The 16,840-nt window shown below is 42.1% G+C and overlaps 2 protein-coding genes across 3 annotated transcripts; both read left to right on the top strand.

Moving 5' to 3' along the window:
• Positions 1-11,964, top strand: adipor1a (adiponectin receptor 1a). The gene is made up of 8 exons (XM_084543364.1): positions 1-58; positions 3,632-3,851; positions 3,947-4,060; positions 7,348-7,519; positions 8,166-8,352; positions 9,041-9,228; positions 9,311-9,504; positions 10,358-11,964. Exons 2-8 carry the CDS (start codon positions 3,702-3,704, stop codon positions 10,484-10,486), a joined length of 1,134 nt encoding a protein of 377 aa, XP_084399490.1. The 5' UTR covers positions 1-58; positions 3,632-3,701; the 3' UTR covers positions 10,487-11,964.
• Positions 11,965-14,218: 2,254 nt separating this feature from the next.
• Positions 14,219-16,297, top strand: rabif (RAB interacting factor). Of its 2 annotated transcripts, XM_084543840.1 has the most exons (3): positions 14,219-14,318; positions 14,797-14,948; positions 15,572-16,297. In XM_084543840.1, exons 2-3 carry the CDS (start codon positions 14,808-14,810, stop codon positions 15,818-15,820), a joined length of 390 nt encoding a protein of 129 aa, XP_084399966.1. In that variant the 5' UTR covers positions 14,219-14,318; positions 14,797-14,807; the 3' UTR covers positions 15,821-16,297. The 2 variants fall into 2 exon arrangements, with proteins under 2 accessions (XP_084399966.1, XP_084399965.1); XM_084543839.1 differs by lacking the exon at positions 14,219-14,318 and having other exon boundaries at positions 14,355-14,948.
• Positions 16,298-16,840: the final 543 nt, after the last annotated feature.

The following is a 16,840-nucleotide window of genomic DNA, read 5'->3' on the forward strand; positions in this document are numbered from 1 at the left end:
TTGTGTTTCGCACATCGATAAATAATTCACCTTCCTGGTTTGAACGCTTCCTCGCCAGGTAACTTATTTTTTCTCCATTTAACCGGATTATAACAGCGCGTGTGTTGTGCGGTAAACTGTCCAGCTAACGTCTGAGCTTTGTGCGGCGGTCAGGAGTTTGCGTCTTTGCCGCTAGCAAGTTAATTCACTACAACTGTCTGGGGCGACACATCAGCGCTAGCTAAAAAGGGTAACGTTAGCAACCTGACACACGAGCCATCCCGACACCAGCTGATTCATCAAGGTTATCTGTCTGTGCTCGTTACGTTGTGGTCCAGCGCCTTTCTGGGACGTGTAACGAGCCGGGCAGGTGAAGTGGATTTAGGTGAAATCGTCGGTGTGTTGCGGTTGTTTACGTTTTTGTGTCCGTCTGGTGGCTCCGTGCTAACGCTGATCAACATCCGTCTGGTTGCTTCTGCTCGACGGCAACTTGGGAAACCGTGTTGCCAGCCTCGTCCCCTGACTGCTGCATCGCGTGTTATTGTCTTAAATCTTAAATCGGGTGAGTTGTTGTTGTCCTGCTGTCAAGGTCCTCGGATCGGTTTTTTTTTTTTTGGGTTCCTGACACAGACCTATATAAGTTTCCTTTGTTCTCTTGTTGTTATTGTTGGATCGATGGGACATGGTTGGCAGAGGAGAACCAGATCAATCCTCAGCCTTTTTTTTTTTTTTTTTAATTCAGGAGTCGGATAAATATATGCTAGCAGAAAATCACAATATGCTAAATGACAGTTATTGATCTCCACTAACCCTGCGTTATTAAATCCCCTCGTCGTGTTGTGTAGGGAAGTGGAATGTGCACACTGGACTAAAAACAAGTTCAGACAATTTATACAGAATAAAACACAGAATACAGAAAGCTTTATTAATCCCTGAAGGGCAGTCCAGTTTCTACAGTCCATCATCTATGCACACAACAATAACACATAGCAGGAGTAGCTTAATATGGCCTGGGTTCAAGTGCAATTAATATAAGGCAGAAAGCAGAATAAATAGTGATAAATACCAGAATAAAAGGTAATAATATGTGTTTATTAGAAACACATATTAATAACTAGTAATAAATAACTGGATGAATGAATGGATGAATGAATCGCACATAGCCGTTCCATCCTAAAGTGCATTGTGCCAAGAATAGATGGGTCAATAATCATTTTCTTAACTCAGTATTTAAGAGCGTAGTAATAGCTGAAGGAATAAATTCTTCTTGCACAGCGGTTTGTCTTTCCGGGAGGCAGCGAGTAGCCCCAAACCTGATGGCTAAAGAACGAATTTGTTTCCAAGAGTGTGATGTTGGAAGAAAAAGAAAGAAGGCTCTCAATATGTGACAAGTACGCAGTGCGAAGTGTAGATTTGGAGACGCCAAAGGAATTAATCCTGCGCAATAAATGAACTCTGTGGTGGTCACGTTTGACCCCCTGACTCAGAGCTCATTTCAAACTTTGGCTGAGAATCAAAAACCGTTCCCAGACATTTATAAGAATTCACAATCTCTACATCTTTACTGTAAATCGTGCACGCTGACGTATTTTGTCACGTTTTCCCTAAAGCCAGTGGCGAGTTCCTTCGTTTTTTTTAGAGACGTTGAGGTCAAGAAGGCTGTCGTCGCACACCGCTTTTTATGAAATCAGGAAGTCGGCGGTCTGTCTCTGCGCCGTGGAGGAGTGACAGCAGAGCGCTATCATCGGAGAATTTAACAAGAAAACTGTCCTCTTTAAGAGCTACCTGCAGCTGTCCGTGTGTGGAATGAATAGCAGCAGGGGAAGTACACAACCTTGTGGTGGAACCTGTGTTGGAGAACGCGACGCCGTTTTACTAAAACCTGGCGCGTGTGTGTGTCCTGTCAGTCGAGAAATTTAAGAACGAGGCTAAAAGCTGGCCGGGCGGATCAAAATTAAAATATATAAGTACTGCACATCAACAGAAAGCAACCACCAGAGCCAGTCATACCAGTCGCACACCAATGCAGAAATTCAGGATGTCTCCGGCACTGACGTAGTAGCTGATAACACTTATCTTAAAAGATTCGTCTCACAGCTGAGGACAAAAACATTTTTTTTTAATAAAATAAATAAATAAATAAGTAGGTCAAATAGCATTAGACTTAGACTTAGATAGACTTTATTGACCCACAAGGGAAATGGTTTGGTTGAAGTAGCTCAGTTGCACATACAGGTGTGAGATGGTTTTAAAAAAAAACTTTCTCTCCGTATATAAATAAATAAAAATAGAGATACATATAATAGTAATAATAATAATAGTGACATACAGGGCTGTAGTCAAGACCACCTTTGTCGAGTCCAAGACCAGGACTAGTCGAGACCAAGTCAAGACAGAGTCCAAAGAAGTTCGAGTCCGAGTCAAGACCGAGTCCAGGACAGAAAAAAACGAGTCGTATGCACGATGACAGTATCAAGACTATCATTTTTGGTTATTATTAGTTGATCTAAAAGCAAAAACAGCGTCACAACTCCCAGGATTTTTTAAGTATAACCACTCCCCTTGATATCATCTAACGTGATAAAGACACCTGGACTCGGTCGAGACCAAAAGCCATATTTTGGCAAGACCGGTGGCCGAGACCGAGACAAGTCCAAGAGTCCAAATACCAGCGAGTCCGAGACAAGTCCGAGACCATAGAAAACCGGACTCGAGTACTACAGCCCTGGTGACATAAATGAAATATAAATGAAAATAAATGAGATTTGCATATGTACACATCTACAAGAAGTAGAAGTAAATATACACTGTATACATAGGAAGGATAAATGATAAGCACTGACTCTAATAACATGGCGGTATAGGTTACAGAGAGGCGAGATGTTGTGCAGCCAGATTGAGTGTGACTCTGTGCGCTTTATTTCACTTTACTTACTTTAACTCGAGTCTTTTAGTGTTTTAATTGAGTCTTTCATCTTATTTTATCTGAGTGTTTTACCCAGTTAGCTGCGTCCGCACAGATCTCAGAGACAAAATTTCATTCTGTCTGCATTACAGCTGTATGGATTTGATTTGATTCGAGTGATGTCCTAGCTGGAGGATGAGTCTGTTGTGAGGGCATGTGTTAAATAATGTAGATAAATAAATAAATACTCTGGGTTTTCAGTTACTTGCGACTGATCCGCTTTCAGAACCAGGTTTTGGGTGACGTCCCCCGTGTGCGGGTGTTTTACAAACGCTCCACATTACCGGACATGATTACCAGCTTGACAAAGAAGCACGCACTCGCCATAACTCACTTTATCTTCTTTATATGAATAAAGGAATTTCTTTATAAGGGGGGATTAATGAAGGTGCGTCTTATCTTATGAGTTTGTGATCCTGTTTTTATCACCAGCTGAAAAAAAAGGGGTTGTCCTATTTATCAGCCAGTAATATGCTCGTGTGCTTTAATCCTTATTGCAGCTTTTATTTTCGTTGTGACACACTTTTGCCCTCGAGTCCTGTATTTACAAAAACACCGTATTCTGCTGTTTCCCTGCGTCCTCTACTGATTGTTGTCGTGTATGTGTACCTTCCTGTAGATTTGTTCTCTGCTCGAGTGTGTCAACATACTTCATTTCCAGTGACGCTGTGACTCTGGTTCCCCCAGGCGTGAAATTGAAGTGTACCACCTGAAGCAGAACACAGAGACTGTGAGTGGGTCATCAGGCAGTCTCCTTATGTCAGGCCGAAACGGGTCTGCTAGTGATGCAGACTGCCGGATCTCTGAGGACTGCCCTGTCCCAGATGTTGAGCTGATGGAGCTGGGGCCGCTGCTGGAGGAGGGAGGCGGGCGGCAGGCGTCGGCGTCTAAGGGCGTCCACCCGGAGGTAGGGCCGCTTCGGGGGAAAAAAAAAAACGCCCGGGCACCATTTTACTGCGTCTCGGCAGCTTCGGCGGTAATCTCTTGCGATCTCTTCCACAGGGGGCCACGATGCTTGCCGATGAGGAGGAGGAGGATGACGAGGTGGGAGAGGTTCTGACTTTGCCGCTTCAGGCTCACCACGCCATGGAGAAGATGGAGGAGTTTGTGCACAAGGTAAGAAACGTGTTATAAGAAAGACTTTTAGAGGGAATGGGATTGATCAAGTGGAGATTTGTAAATACGCCAATATGTGGAGTAAAAGAAACACAGTCGAGAAGGAGAGGAAGCAGTGAACATGTGTTTAATTTATCTCAGAACCTAGTAGAGATGTCCTGATCAAGCTTTTTTCCCCGATCTGTATTTATTATAGCTCAACTGTGCAACTGTATTAAGTATAATAAACTCCAGAATCAATCCAATGTATTCCTATGTGCTTTACAGTTGAATTCCACTACAACGCATTATGAACAAAACACCCGCCTATAAGATTTATTTCACAGCAGTAGAGCCTTCTTCATTGTGCAAAAATAAATACCAGTTAAAGGGGAACTACTGTTTTTTTACAACCTGGACCTTATTTCTGGTATAAAATGCGATCGTTTACTCACCCATATAACTTTTGTGTAATTTGTAGTCGTTTGGGGAGATCTGCGTATATCCATATAGTGGGAGTGAATGGGGCACCGAAACGCAGCCTCTAAACAACGTATTATCTGCCGCGAAACTCGATACGCTAGTGCTATTCCCCGTTGAGTCTGGAGTTACCTGTTCTGACCTGGATGATGTCATCGTGTCAAGACATGAACGAGTTTCGCTGCAGATTATTTAGAGGCTGCGTTTCGGTGCCCCATTCACTCCCATTATATGGCTATACGCTGATCTAATTATCTCCCCAACGACTACAAATTACACAAAAGTTTTATGTTAGGTGAGTAAACGATCGTATTTTATGCCAGAAATAAGGTCCAGGTTGTTAAAAACAGTAGTTCCCCTTTAACAGAAACTAAAAGTATTTTGACGCTTACCACAGAAAAAAACACTCAGAGCTGGAGGGTTCTAACAAAATAAATCACCAGCTAACAAACTAAAATGCCTTTTTATGTACAAGTCGTGTGTAGTTCACCTTGAACATTCGCACCGTCACGACAAAATACCAAATCACGGTTCAATTCAGTTCAGTTTTATTTATATAGCGTCAGTAACAATACAAATCGTCTCAAGGCGCTTCACAAAACCCGGCCTGAAACCCCCAGAGCAAGCCTGAAGGCGACGGTGGCAAAGGAAAAACTCCCGGTTCTGCTCAGACCAGCGTTATAAAACTGTACAAAATAAATCTCAGTTCTGTAAAGTGCTTCCTGACGGCAGACGTGTGTCGTCTGTAACGTTTGGTTTTGTTTTACGGTTTGAAGTTAATACATCCACCTCAGGCTCAGTCCATCTGATCATTTAAAAAAAAAATGCATTGATCTGTTCTTATTATTATTCTTTTTTGAGTAAAACATTAATATTGGTATTACCCTCAAAACCCAGATTCTGTTTCTAAATGTGCTCATTCAGTTCAAGTTAAATCTTTATTTACGCTTTCACGCTGGCACAATTACTCGATATATTATCAGTAATGGAAGGAAACTAATAAAACAATTATGTTGGAACTAAAAAGAGGACGTTATTCAGTGCAACACAAAAGCGTCGGTGAACTCTGCGAGTCTCCTTTCCCCTGCACGACTCATTTTCACTTATTTACCCTTCATCCACACGTGCCCCGCTGTGGCTCCGCGCTCCCTCTGCGTGCTCTGACCCCGTTTTGAGAACGAGTGGATGAACTCGCATTTGACGCTCATGTGATCAGGTCACGGCCTGGATCCATCTCCTGGACCGATATTACTCATTTAAAGTGTGAACTGGTGAACAAATATCCCCGTCCTTAATCTGCTGCATTAAATACTAGTTATTTAAACAATCAAAAGAGCTCTTATTGCAGCACATCCGCTTGTCCGCACCCTCATGTCAAGCCAGTATAAATATTGCAGCGGCCACTTTAAACAAACTGAAACCCAACACAATGCTCTGCTAACAGGTGAAAGGCACTAGTGTGTGGTGGTTGGGAGCGAGGCACGGTGAGTGCAGTTTGAGGATATCGGTTTGATTTTTATTCGTGTAGCGTCAATAACAATACAAACCCCCAGAGCGAGCACTGAGGAACGACCCGTCCCTTTTAAAAGGAAGAAACCTTGAACAGAACCCAGCTCACATGGAGGCAGGACCATCTGCTCGAGGCCAGCCGGGTAGAGGCGGAAAAAGACGGAGAAGAGAGCAGCAGCAGCAGCAGGAGGAGGAGAAGGAGGAACGAGATAAACATACATCTGACTAAAGCGCACACGTAGAATCTGACCGTGATACAAGCGCAAGATGTAGCTGTTGCATGAGAGACTGATAATGAAAATAAACAAAAGCACAAAGCTGTGACAATAGTAGTTCTATTACAGGTCAGTTAGCTGCTGTAATAATTTAATGTAAGAGGCATCAGAGGCAGGTTGGAGAATGATGGGGAGGAGTGGGTCACTGCAGGTAGATGAGACCATCACAAGGCTGGATTATAAGGCACTGAAACGGGATTAGGTTCCCAAAATCCAAGTAGTGGTTGTTAATTTCTTTCTTGCAAAAGGGAGTGTTTGAATATTAAAGCAGTTGCTGATAGGGAAAGGATATCTTGACTGGTTTGCTGAGACACTACAATTCCGATTTACAAGGTCCCTATTCGCCTGGGTTCAATTCAGTATCTATTCATTTAGAGATTATTTGTTTTTTGAAACATTTTTTTCTGTTTTTCGTTATGAGAGAGATTTTTTTCAAAGCTGCTGTTGTCACTGGTTTCTGAGATTTGCAATATTTCACCAGTAGTTCGCGCTTTTCATCTTTTTTTTCGCAGCTCTTCTCCGTCGCCACACTTTTAAGATCCAGTCAACTTTCAGTCCTGACGCTGCTCCCGGAGCTGTAGCGTCTGACATGTTTTGCATCTCCCTCACTCGGGGGATAAAAAAAAATTGGTCCAAGGATTTTATGGATCTGTGTCCGATCTTTCCAGTGAAGATCTGTTTGAATCAGAAGATCGTTTGTTTTAAAAACCCAACCGTGGTTTCTAATAATGTTTTTTGAGGACCTGCTATTTTAATAACGGACTAAAAATGTCTCCTTAACGCCAAGAAAATGAGCTATTATTAGAAATCTGAGAAAGGACGGCGTGTCCTACAGATCTGAGTCAGGTCTCTGTGGCAAATTGGGAGGTGGCATCAAAGGTCTGTCTGATTTACTGTACGTTAAAACAGAGACGGTGTACGGTATGTTATCTCATCAGCTACAGGTTGGACTGTCAAAACATCTGAGGCTTTTTCAGCTGGACAGCCGCGGAGTGATTGTGTTTTTTTAGGCCTCTGTGAGTGAAAGTTATTCTTGTGTTTCAGGTCTGGGAGGGGCGCTGGAGGGTCATCCCGTTTCACGTCCTGCCCGAGTGGCTGAAGGACAATGATTACCTCCTGCACGGACACCGTCCTCCCATGCCCTCCTTCCGGGCCTGTTTTGGAAGCATCTTCAGAATTCACACTGAGACAGGAAACATCTGGACTCATCTGTTAGGTGAGCGCGAAAAAGACTAATAAAAAGTAGATTTAAAGCTTGTTTGGCAGCAGTTTAATTTACAACGGAGCGTTTTTAACTGGATCATCCTGTTGTTGCTCTATTTCATGCTCTGGCTCGACATTAAAGTTTGTCCTTGCTCTTCGAGCTACGAGAACAAAATGACGTCATTCTGTTCTCGCAGCTTGTTCTCGACGCATCGACCGGGCAGAGCTTTTTTTTTTTTTTTTTCGCGTCGTGTCCGGCAACTATTCTGTGATCAGTCTGAAATTGGAAGTGGGGGTGGTCAATGCGGCAAAACGGAAAAGCTAGCAGCCGCTCTGTGAGCTCCCAGATGCTAATAATCGCAGTGCGGCCGCTAAATCTCTCCTGGCCAGAGATCGTCATACTGTGGGTGGGTGCATGCTGAATGAACGGCGTGATCCGACATCCGAAAATATTAAGAAAAGTGCCTCTCGTTGTACGTCTCCCGCATCTCCCACAATGCCCAGCGCGTGCGACGTATGCTGCAGTGGGAAGTATAAATCACGTGACCAAAACAAACCTTTTTTTTCTTGATCTCGCAGCCTTAGGAGCAAGAACAAATTTCTCATGTCTCGCTGAGTATGTAACAAGCTTAACATGTGTTTTTTTTTTTCCTCTTCAGGGTTGATCTTGTTCCTGTGTCTGGGCACGTTAACAATGCTGCGGCCCAACATGTATTTTATGGCCCCGCTGCAGGAGAAAGTCGTGTTTGGGATGTTCTTCCTGGGAGCTGTGCTCTGCCTCAGCTTCTCCTGGCTTTTTCATACTGTCTACTGCCACTCCGAGAAAGTGTCTCGCACCTTCTCCAAGTAAGGAATCAAACTGTCGAATAATAATGAATCATTTGTGACCGTCAAGAGTTTTTTTTTTTTTTCCAAGAGTCATTTCCAAGTCCGGGCTGCCACCATCCAGGGTGCAGTGCATTTATTCAATAGTTGTAATTTATTTCAAGACTTTATTGGATTTCCTCTGCTGAGTGAGGTTTCTGAACTCCAGGGTGTCTTTAGACTTCTGCTTTAAAGCCTGAAGGAGCTTTTTCGTAGCAGACTGGTTCGACTTCATAGTAGACATAGTCTGACTGTGTCCCTGACTCTGAACCAGCACGCACAAAAACAGAACCTCCCCAAAGTGCGCTGCAGCCCTCATCATTAATAACCTGTGATTTTCCTGCAGCGACACGTCAGACGGTTGCAAAATCGAATAAGAGCGAAGCTGCCTTTTAATCAGAGGTTCTCCGTCTCTGTTCCGAATGTCCTTGAGCAAGAAACTGAACCCCAAGTAGGAGCTTTAGGGTGTTTGTGGGTGAATGTGAAGCAGGGCAGGATGCAGGAAACTGATCTGTGGTTAAAGCTGCAAGATAAGTGCATTCGCTGGCAGACTGTTGTTGACTACCCACACTATTCAGATTATACTGTTATAAATAAACTATTATACATAAACCTGTTTGCATCCCGTAGATCTTCCATAATTTGTCTCTGTGCCTCCTCCTCTCCTCAGGCTTGACTACTCAGGCATCGCCCTCCTAATCATGGGCTCCTTCGTGCCCTGGCTGTACTACTCCTTCTACTGCTCCCCTCAGCCTCGACTTATCTACCTCACCATTGTCTGTGTCCTGGGCATTGCCGCCATCATCGTGGCCCAGTGGGACCGTTTCTCTACGCCTCGTCACAGACCCACAAGAGCAGGTGCCTGCATCTCGGATCTTTTTGTGCACAGAGGTACAAACTTTTTTTTGTCTCGTCTAACTCAAGCCCGTGCTTCTCCTAGGCGTGTTCATGGGTCTTGGACTGAGCGGCATTGTCCCCACCATGCACTTCACCATCGAGGAGGGCTTCGTTAAGGCCACCACGGTCGGACAGATGGGTTGGTTCTACCTGATGGGCGCCATGTACATCACTGGCGCTGGCCTGTATGCAGCCAGGATCCCCGAACGCTATTTCCCCGGAAAGTGCGACATCTGGGTGAGTGTTTAGCGCGTGGCGTAATTTAATTTTATGGGGACAGGTGGTTACAGGATGCAATCTGCTCGTGGTGATGAGTACAAATGCACTGCTTTAGTTTGTAGAGAACAGAGAGGAATGTCAATGATTCAGAAAAATGCTCCACAAACACAAGCAACAGGAACTTCACTTAAATAACTCCATGGTGGTTTATTGTGTTTATATTACTGTATGTGAATACACCAATCAGCCACTACATTACGACCACTGACAGGAGAAGTGAACGACATTGACCATCTTGTGACAACACAGTGTTCTGCTGGGAAACGTTTGGACCTGGCATTCATTCGTGTGGATGTTACGATTCATTCGCGTGGTCCCACTGGGCCACGATGATGGCGGATGTTACATGTAGCACCCACCTAGACCAGACCAGGCACCCCCACCCCATGGCAATGACACTCCTTGATGGCAGTGGCCATCTCCAGCAGGATGCAGCCTGACACACACAAAGACGCTTTAGAAACAACTAAAATAAAACATGAAGAACAGCACAAGGTGTTGACCTGGCCTCCAAATTCACTAGATCCCAAACTGATCAAGTATCTGTGGGATGATCCACAGAGGCCCCTCCCCTCAAAGGTCCCCCACTAATAACATTATGTTACCAGACGCCACAGGACACCCTCAGAAGGCCCATGTCCATTCTCTGATGAGTCACAACTGTTTTGGAGGCACAAGGGAGACCTACACAATATTAGGAAGGTGGTCATAATGTTCTGCCTGATCGGTGTCTCATCTATAGCCTTAGATGTATAAAAGCAAATGCGTTTTTACTAAAAGTCACTAATCCACTTTCCTTCTCTCCTTTCAGTTCCATTCTCATCAGATCTTTCATGTTCTGGTCGTGGCTGCAGCGTTCATACATTTCTACGGGGTTTCCAACCTGCAGGAGTTCCGCTACGGCCTCGAGGGAGGGTGCACAGATGACACTCTACTCTGAGAGGCCTGACTGTGACTTCTATATACTTTTCTTTATAGCCCCCTCCCACACACACACACACATGCACCCACACACACAAACACGCACACACAAAATGCTGCTGGAATTAAATATAGTCTCTTATTGCTCCTTCTGTACTTCTGATTTGCTAATATCTTGTTTGGGTTTTAGTGGTCTTTCTGCTTTGGCTCTTTTTTGCTCCAATAAAGTAGCATTAACTAGCCATCGTGCTATGGAGGGAACAGGCAGGCACTACTCGTTACTACGATAATTACGAACCTCGAGGTCAACGTTTTTTGTAAAAAAAAAAAAAAAAAAAGAAGAAAAGCAAAGAAAATCCAGGATTTTAACCAAACCAATATTCTCTTCTTAGAAGCTCACTAGTACCCCAACATCTGCAATGTCTGTTACAATCACATAGAGGGTGCAGAGTATTATTTGTGCTGTAGCAGAAGGCACATACTGTAAACCATTTTCCCTTTTTCCCCCCCTCTCCCATCTTCTCCCATCTTCCAGGCAGGTTAGAGGATGAATGTACTGTACATCCGGAGGTTTATTGTAGAGTAGTCCAGGACCGGTTTGATGCTTCAGGACTTAAATATGTCACCTTTTTTTTTTTTTTTTTTTTTTTTTTTAACTGACACCGACTGTTCATCTGTCCGTTAAAAAAAATAAATAAAATACAATATTAAACCCCACGTAAGGCCACTCAGCAATAAACCATGAGCTGTACCCTGAGAGACTCTCCAACACCTAAATTTATGCTGTTTAGGGTGATTTTGTAACACACGAACAAACACAATTACTGCAATGTTAATTAATGTTAAACAAACCAATAAATAAATCAAATTAAATTAAGTTTAGGAGATCTACAAACTGAATGTGTCTGGATAAGACAGGGGGCTAAGTTAATCATGGGAGTTTGATATATTTCTCTGTTTCTTTGAATTCTATGCTGAAAGTTAATTTTCATTTGACGCTTTATTTGAATTGACGGACGTCCCAAACAAAGGGTTTTCAGATTCTTTCGTAATCATATTTAATAATAACACAGAAAAGCTGTAAAGGTTTGTAGCTGCTGTGGAAAAAAAAATAAATATATACCCGCTTAGTTCAGGTTAGACTACGACGAGAACCACCGCGCCATCGTGTATCGATCAATCGCAGCAATTTCACTGGTTGATTTTAAAGACTAATAGTTCCTGGGCTACGCACAATGTACAGATCTGGATCCGTTAAAAATTACGTTTTAGTCTGCTAGAGTTTCTTTTTTTTTTTTTTGGTTTGTTTTTGTTGTGCTAGATTTCAGATGCAGTGCGAGGTGTAAATAAACGCGCCTCAGTGTATACTATTAAATTGAAGACTTTAAATCACCATATGAGGTTTAAGACGTGTTCTGTATGATTGATATAATCTTTTAGTATTCCTGTGCCTTAGGCCAACGGAAATGTTTTTGAATAAAATGGCCTATCTTACCAGTCAAGGGAGCGTCAAGGATTTCCAGATGTTGACTTTTCTTGTTTTCCTTGCCATATAAATATATATACAATCGAATCATTATTGAACTTACAATTCCACTGATAGGTTGTATGAACTGCTGTTTAAGACTCCTTTTTCTAGATGAACTTATTCAAGCTTTATTACAAAGACTAAAATGACGTGTATTCTTGATTTTGTGTAATGTCCTGTGTAGAAAAGTGATAAATCATACATTTCACTGAAATGTAAACCTAAATATTTATTAATGGTAATCTTGGAAAATTATTGTAATAAATTTTTTTCCACATGTACAAATTTAGTGTCTCTCCGTTGTACGTTTGACTTTTCCAGTGTCGTATCAGCAGTCATGAAGACGACTTTTAAACGGACAGTAGTAGAAAGGCATGTGTTCATAGATAATGTCTGAAACGGCTGAATGCTCGCCCTTAAGCGTCCTAAAATCAAAATACCAGTTAGCCTTGAAATAACTTGAAAAGATAACCCTTACCATCTTTCAAGGCTAACGAGACACTTCCACTTTACTGCTATGAAGGTGCTATAAGCAGTTGTGCTGATATTTTTCAGAAATTTGAATTCAGTTTAATTCAGTTTTATTTATATATGGTCAATAGCAATACAAACGGTCTCAAGACGCTTTTTAAAACCCGGCCTGAAACCCCAAAGAGCAAACACGAAGGTGATGGTGGCAAGAAAAAAACACTCCCTTTTAACAGGAAAGAAACATTAAGCAGAACGCAGGTCACATGGAGGGACCGTCTGCTTGAGGCCGGCCGAGTAGAAACAACAGCAGCAAGAGGAAACGACATCAACATACATCTGACTAAAGCGCACACGGGGATACAAATACAAGATGTAGCTGATGCATGTTACATGAGAGTTTGATCATGAAGTGACAGCTGTAGTTCTATTACAGGTGAGTTTGGCAGGTTGGAGAATGATGCATTCAGGTAGGAGCGGATAACTGCAGGTTGATGACACCAGGACCATTAATGAGTAGTGTGGAGCTCCACAGGTCAGAAACACACAACTCCAGGCCAGAGACACTCACAAGAAGATGGAGGAGGAGGAGGAGGGGAGAGGAGATGAAGAGAGGGACACAACTATTAACATGCTGTACAGTAGTAGCATACAAATGCATGGGTAGTAAAAGAGGAGCCTAGGTCTATAGCAGCATAACTAAGAGATGGCTCAGTGGCCCCTGAGCCAGCCCTAACTATAAATTTTATCAAAAAGGAGCCTGACCTTAAAAGTTGAGAGAATATCTGTCTCCTGAACCCAATCTGGGAGCCGGTTCCTCGAGAGAGAGAGGGGCCTCATAGCTGAAGGCTCTACCTCCCATTCTACTTTTTTAAACTCTAGGAACCACGAGTAAGCTTCTAGTTTGAGATCGAAAGCATGATGTGGTTCTATAAGGTCCTTGAGATATAACGGAGCGAGGCTTTTAAGGGATTTGTGTGTGCAAGCAGGTGGATTTTAAATTCTATTCTGGATTTCACACGGAGCCTTTGGAGAGAAGCTAAAACAGGAGTAATATGATCTCTCTCGCTAATTCCCGTCAAGGCTCTCGCTGCGGCATTTTGAATCAATTGGAGGCTTTTTAAAGAGCTATTTGGACGGGTTTAGATCTGAGTATTTGTCCTTTGGGGACGTGTGACTCAGGAAATAGACACGTCCTAAATATGATCAATAATGTATGGATATTTTTTTTATGCAGTATAATGTACTCAGCTTTTTTTTAGTTTACATTTGATACTACATTATACATTTAGGGCTATTATTTTTGCACTGTTTACTTCTACACTGTAAAATCGTCTGTAGCTCAGTATATACATATTCACAATATACCACTGACAAGAGCCCTTTTACATTAAACGCACCTTTACTATATAATTTTCAAGTTTACTTCAATGGCAATACTGGTTATTGTAAACATTATTAAAGAATATTTTACTTGCAATGGAGTATTTTAGTTTAGAAGTATTTTTTTTACTACCTCCAGTTCTTGTTTCAATCCAACTTTATCTTCACAGACAAATTTGGCAACTTATTCTGAAAGTGAGCAGTTAAATTCCGGAGATTAAAAAAGATCAAAACGCCTTTACTCTCTCTGTAATAAACAGATAAATAAAGCGAAGGGAAACTCGATGAGTTCCTTCTTTGTGCGGTTTAACAGCAAGGAACCAAAGTGTCAGCCGCTTGTTTGTGAACGGGAGCATTTTGTGGCTGGTACACTTCCGGATCAGCTAGGATGCTAGCCTAGCTTTAGCTTACTCTTCTCTTTTTCTACTGTTTTATAGTCGTAGTCAGTGTCTGTATTTCCTTCAACCTATAGGTACGTCATGTTTGGTTTAAGCATATGTGTGTAAATTATATTTACGTATATGTAGGATAGTTATTTGTCTTATTTGCGGTCTGTTTAGTACAACGTTAGCATAGATGAAAGAGGCGGAGCTTTCTGTGGCACTGTATTAAGCTAAAGCTTGTAAAATTAATCTAATTATTAATTATATTGTAGCATAAATGTGTCAAATTATAGGTCAGCAGTAGTAAAAGTATGTTTCCTGTACATATCGAAAAACGAGTGTTGTTATTTTTGTCATGGACTTCCGCACTACAAACGTTCGTACTTCCGGTTCGGTACATTCCTTTCTTTTCCTTATGACAGCGCTTAAATTAACTAAAAGCTAGTTAGCCCAGGCGGATAAGTGTTGTCTTTTGGACCAGTCGAGGTGGCGTGAGAGAGAAAGACACCCCGCTCCGAGCCTCTGTGCGCACACACACCGGAGTAAAACCCGCTGTTCTTGTCTCAGCTCGACTCGAGATGGACAACAAGGAGTCCAAAGGGGACACGGACCGAGCCGACCTGGTTACTGAGGACGGCAAGAACAGCAAGTCCGTCCTGTGCCAGCGCTGCGGGTCCAAGGTGCTGTGCCCAGGGATGGCTGTGTTTGCAGAGAAAGAGGTGCGGTGTTTTACTTGAATCTGCAGGGCGTATGAATCAGTCAGTGTGTTTTATTATATCATTATTTAATTAAAAATGATTACTCCCAGGCTCTTTACGGGGTAATTAAACCAGTGGTACAATGCAGCTAATTACATTTATCAATTAGTGCACAGAAAAATCAAGCTGAAGGAGTTAGACTTAACTAGTTTTACATCTGTTCTTGTACAACACAACAATTCACATGGGAAATGATGTGCCCTTTTCATAGAAAGCAGGTAATAAATGTCTTATATATTTAGTTATTTATATTATTGTTATTTATTTCACCTCCTGAAATGCTGCACTTTGCTCAGAGCATCTTTTTTTAGGCTGCATTTAAAGGGTCATACTGCTGGTTCCACTTAAAAACAGGGAGGTAGGCTGTTTGATTAATTAGGCCTGAAGTACTAAATGCAGTCTCGAGTCTGATAATGTTGTAGGTACATACAGCAAACCATATTTTGTAGCCTTAGAGCAGGAGGATTGTTTTCAACTGTATTTAACTTAAACTTGAAAACTTGGCAACTCTTGCATGGTGTCCTTAATTTATGTTCATCCACAAGTGTTTTCACATCATCTGCGGGCTTGTTTTGTCTCACCAGCTGTTCCTGCCGTCCATGCGGAAGAAGAGCGGCCTCAGCTCCACAGAGGGCTCCGTAGACGGCGACACTCTGACCGCACACTGGTTCGTGGACGACATGTTCACTTTTGAGAATGTGGGCTTCACTAACGACGTCGGGAGGCTCAAGTATCTCATCTGCGCAGATTGCGAGATCGGACCAATCGGCTGGCACTGTTTGGATGACAAGAAAAGTTTCTACATCGCTTTGGAAAGGGTGGACCACGAATAGTATGAATGCACACGAGAGCCCACATGAACTTTAAAATAAAATGTGTTTGCAGGCTATGCATTGTTTCAAGGATCTACTACCAGAGTCGACCCCGACTGAATCCATCACACACACAGATACTGTTTCATGTTCATTGTTGAAGATAACAGGGTTTGTCGCTTTCGCTCTTATCACACTGACAACAGAACAACAATCCTGTTCTAATAAAAATGTTTTTGGGAAGCTGATGTTGAATGGCATCCTTGCAGCTGTGTCTTGAATCAAATTATTGAAGTTAATACACTTGAGTGTTTTTAAACCTGCATGTCTCTGTGTGTTTGTGGAATCTACTTCAACTCATGTTAATCTTTGTTTTATTCATAAAATAGTTGAGCAGGGACACAGTAACATTTCCCAGTTGGCAGTAAATCAAGAGTTGTGATGAGTGTTAAACGTTTGCCGTCAACTATGGAATAAAAATGCCAAATATACATCATACATTTGATCAGAAATTAACCTTTACTGATTTTCTGATTTACTGATTTGAACTTCTGGTCAAAGGAATGACATAATTGAAAGTATGAAAGACGTGTTCTGACATTTTTTAATTCATAGAAAGCTTTTTGTTTGATAATTAGATACTGGAAGTAAACATTTGTTAATGACCGTTTGGTAGAATGAGGCCCGGATTCAGCTCCTGATGGAGCCCGATAAATACAGGAAGTCCATTCTGTCATTTCATTTAAAATGATCAATACTCAGTCAATAGCCTGACATTCAGTGCACTACTTTTCTGATATGATGTAATTGCAAGTCATGTAAATAATAACTTGCAGGAAATTTAATAATGTTAAAATACCAGTGATATAGGTCTCAGTTGGATTTACACATTTTGCACTTACCAAATATTAACTAGAAATCTTGAAATGTGCTGCTGCCAGTTGTGTGAACAGTTTTATTGTTGCTTCACATTTGGTTTCAGATACTATGATTAACGACACCTTATTTCCTCTAATAATGTGTCAGTAACTCTGAAATAAT

The sequence above is a fragment of the Chelon labrosus genome, assembly GCF_963514085.1.
Source record: "Chelon labrosus genome assembly, chromosome: 4".
Lineage (NCBI taxonomy): Eukaryota > Metazoa > Chordata > Actinopteri > Mugiliformes > Mugilidae > Chelon > Chelon labrosus.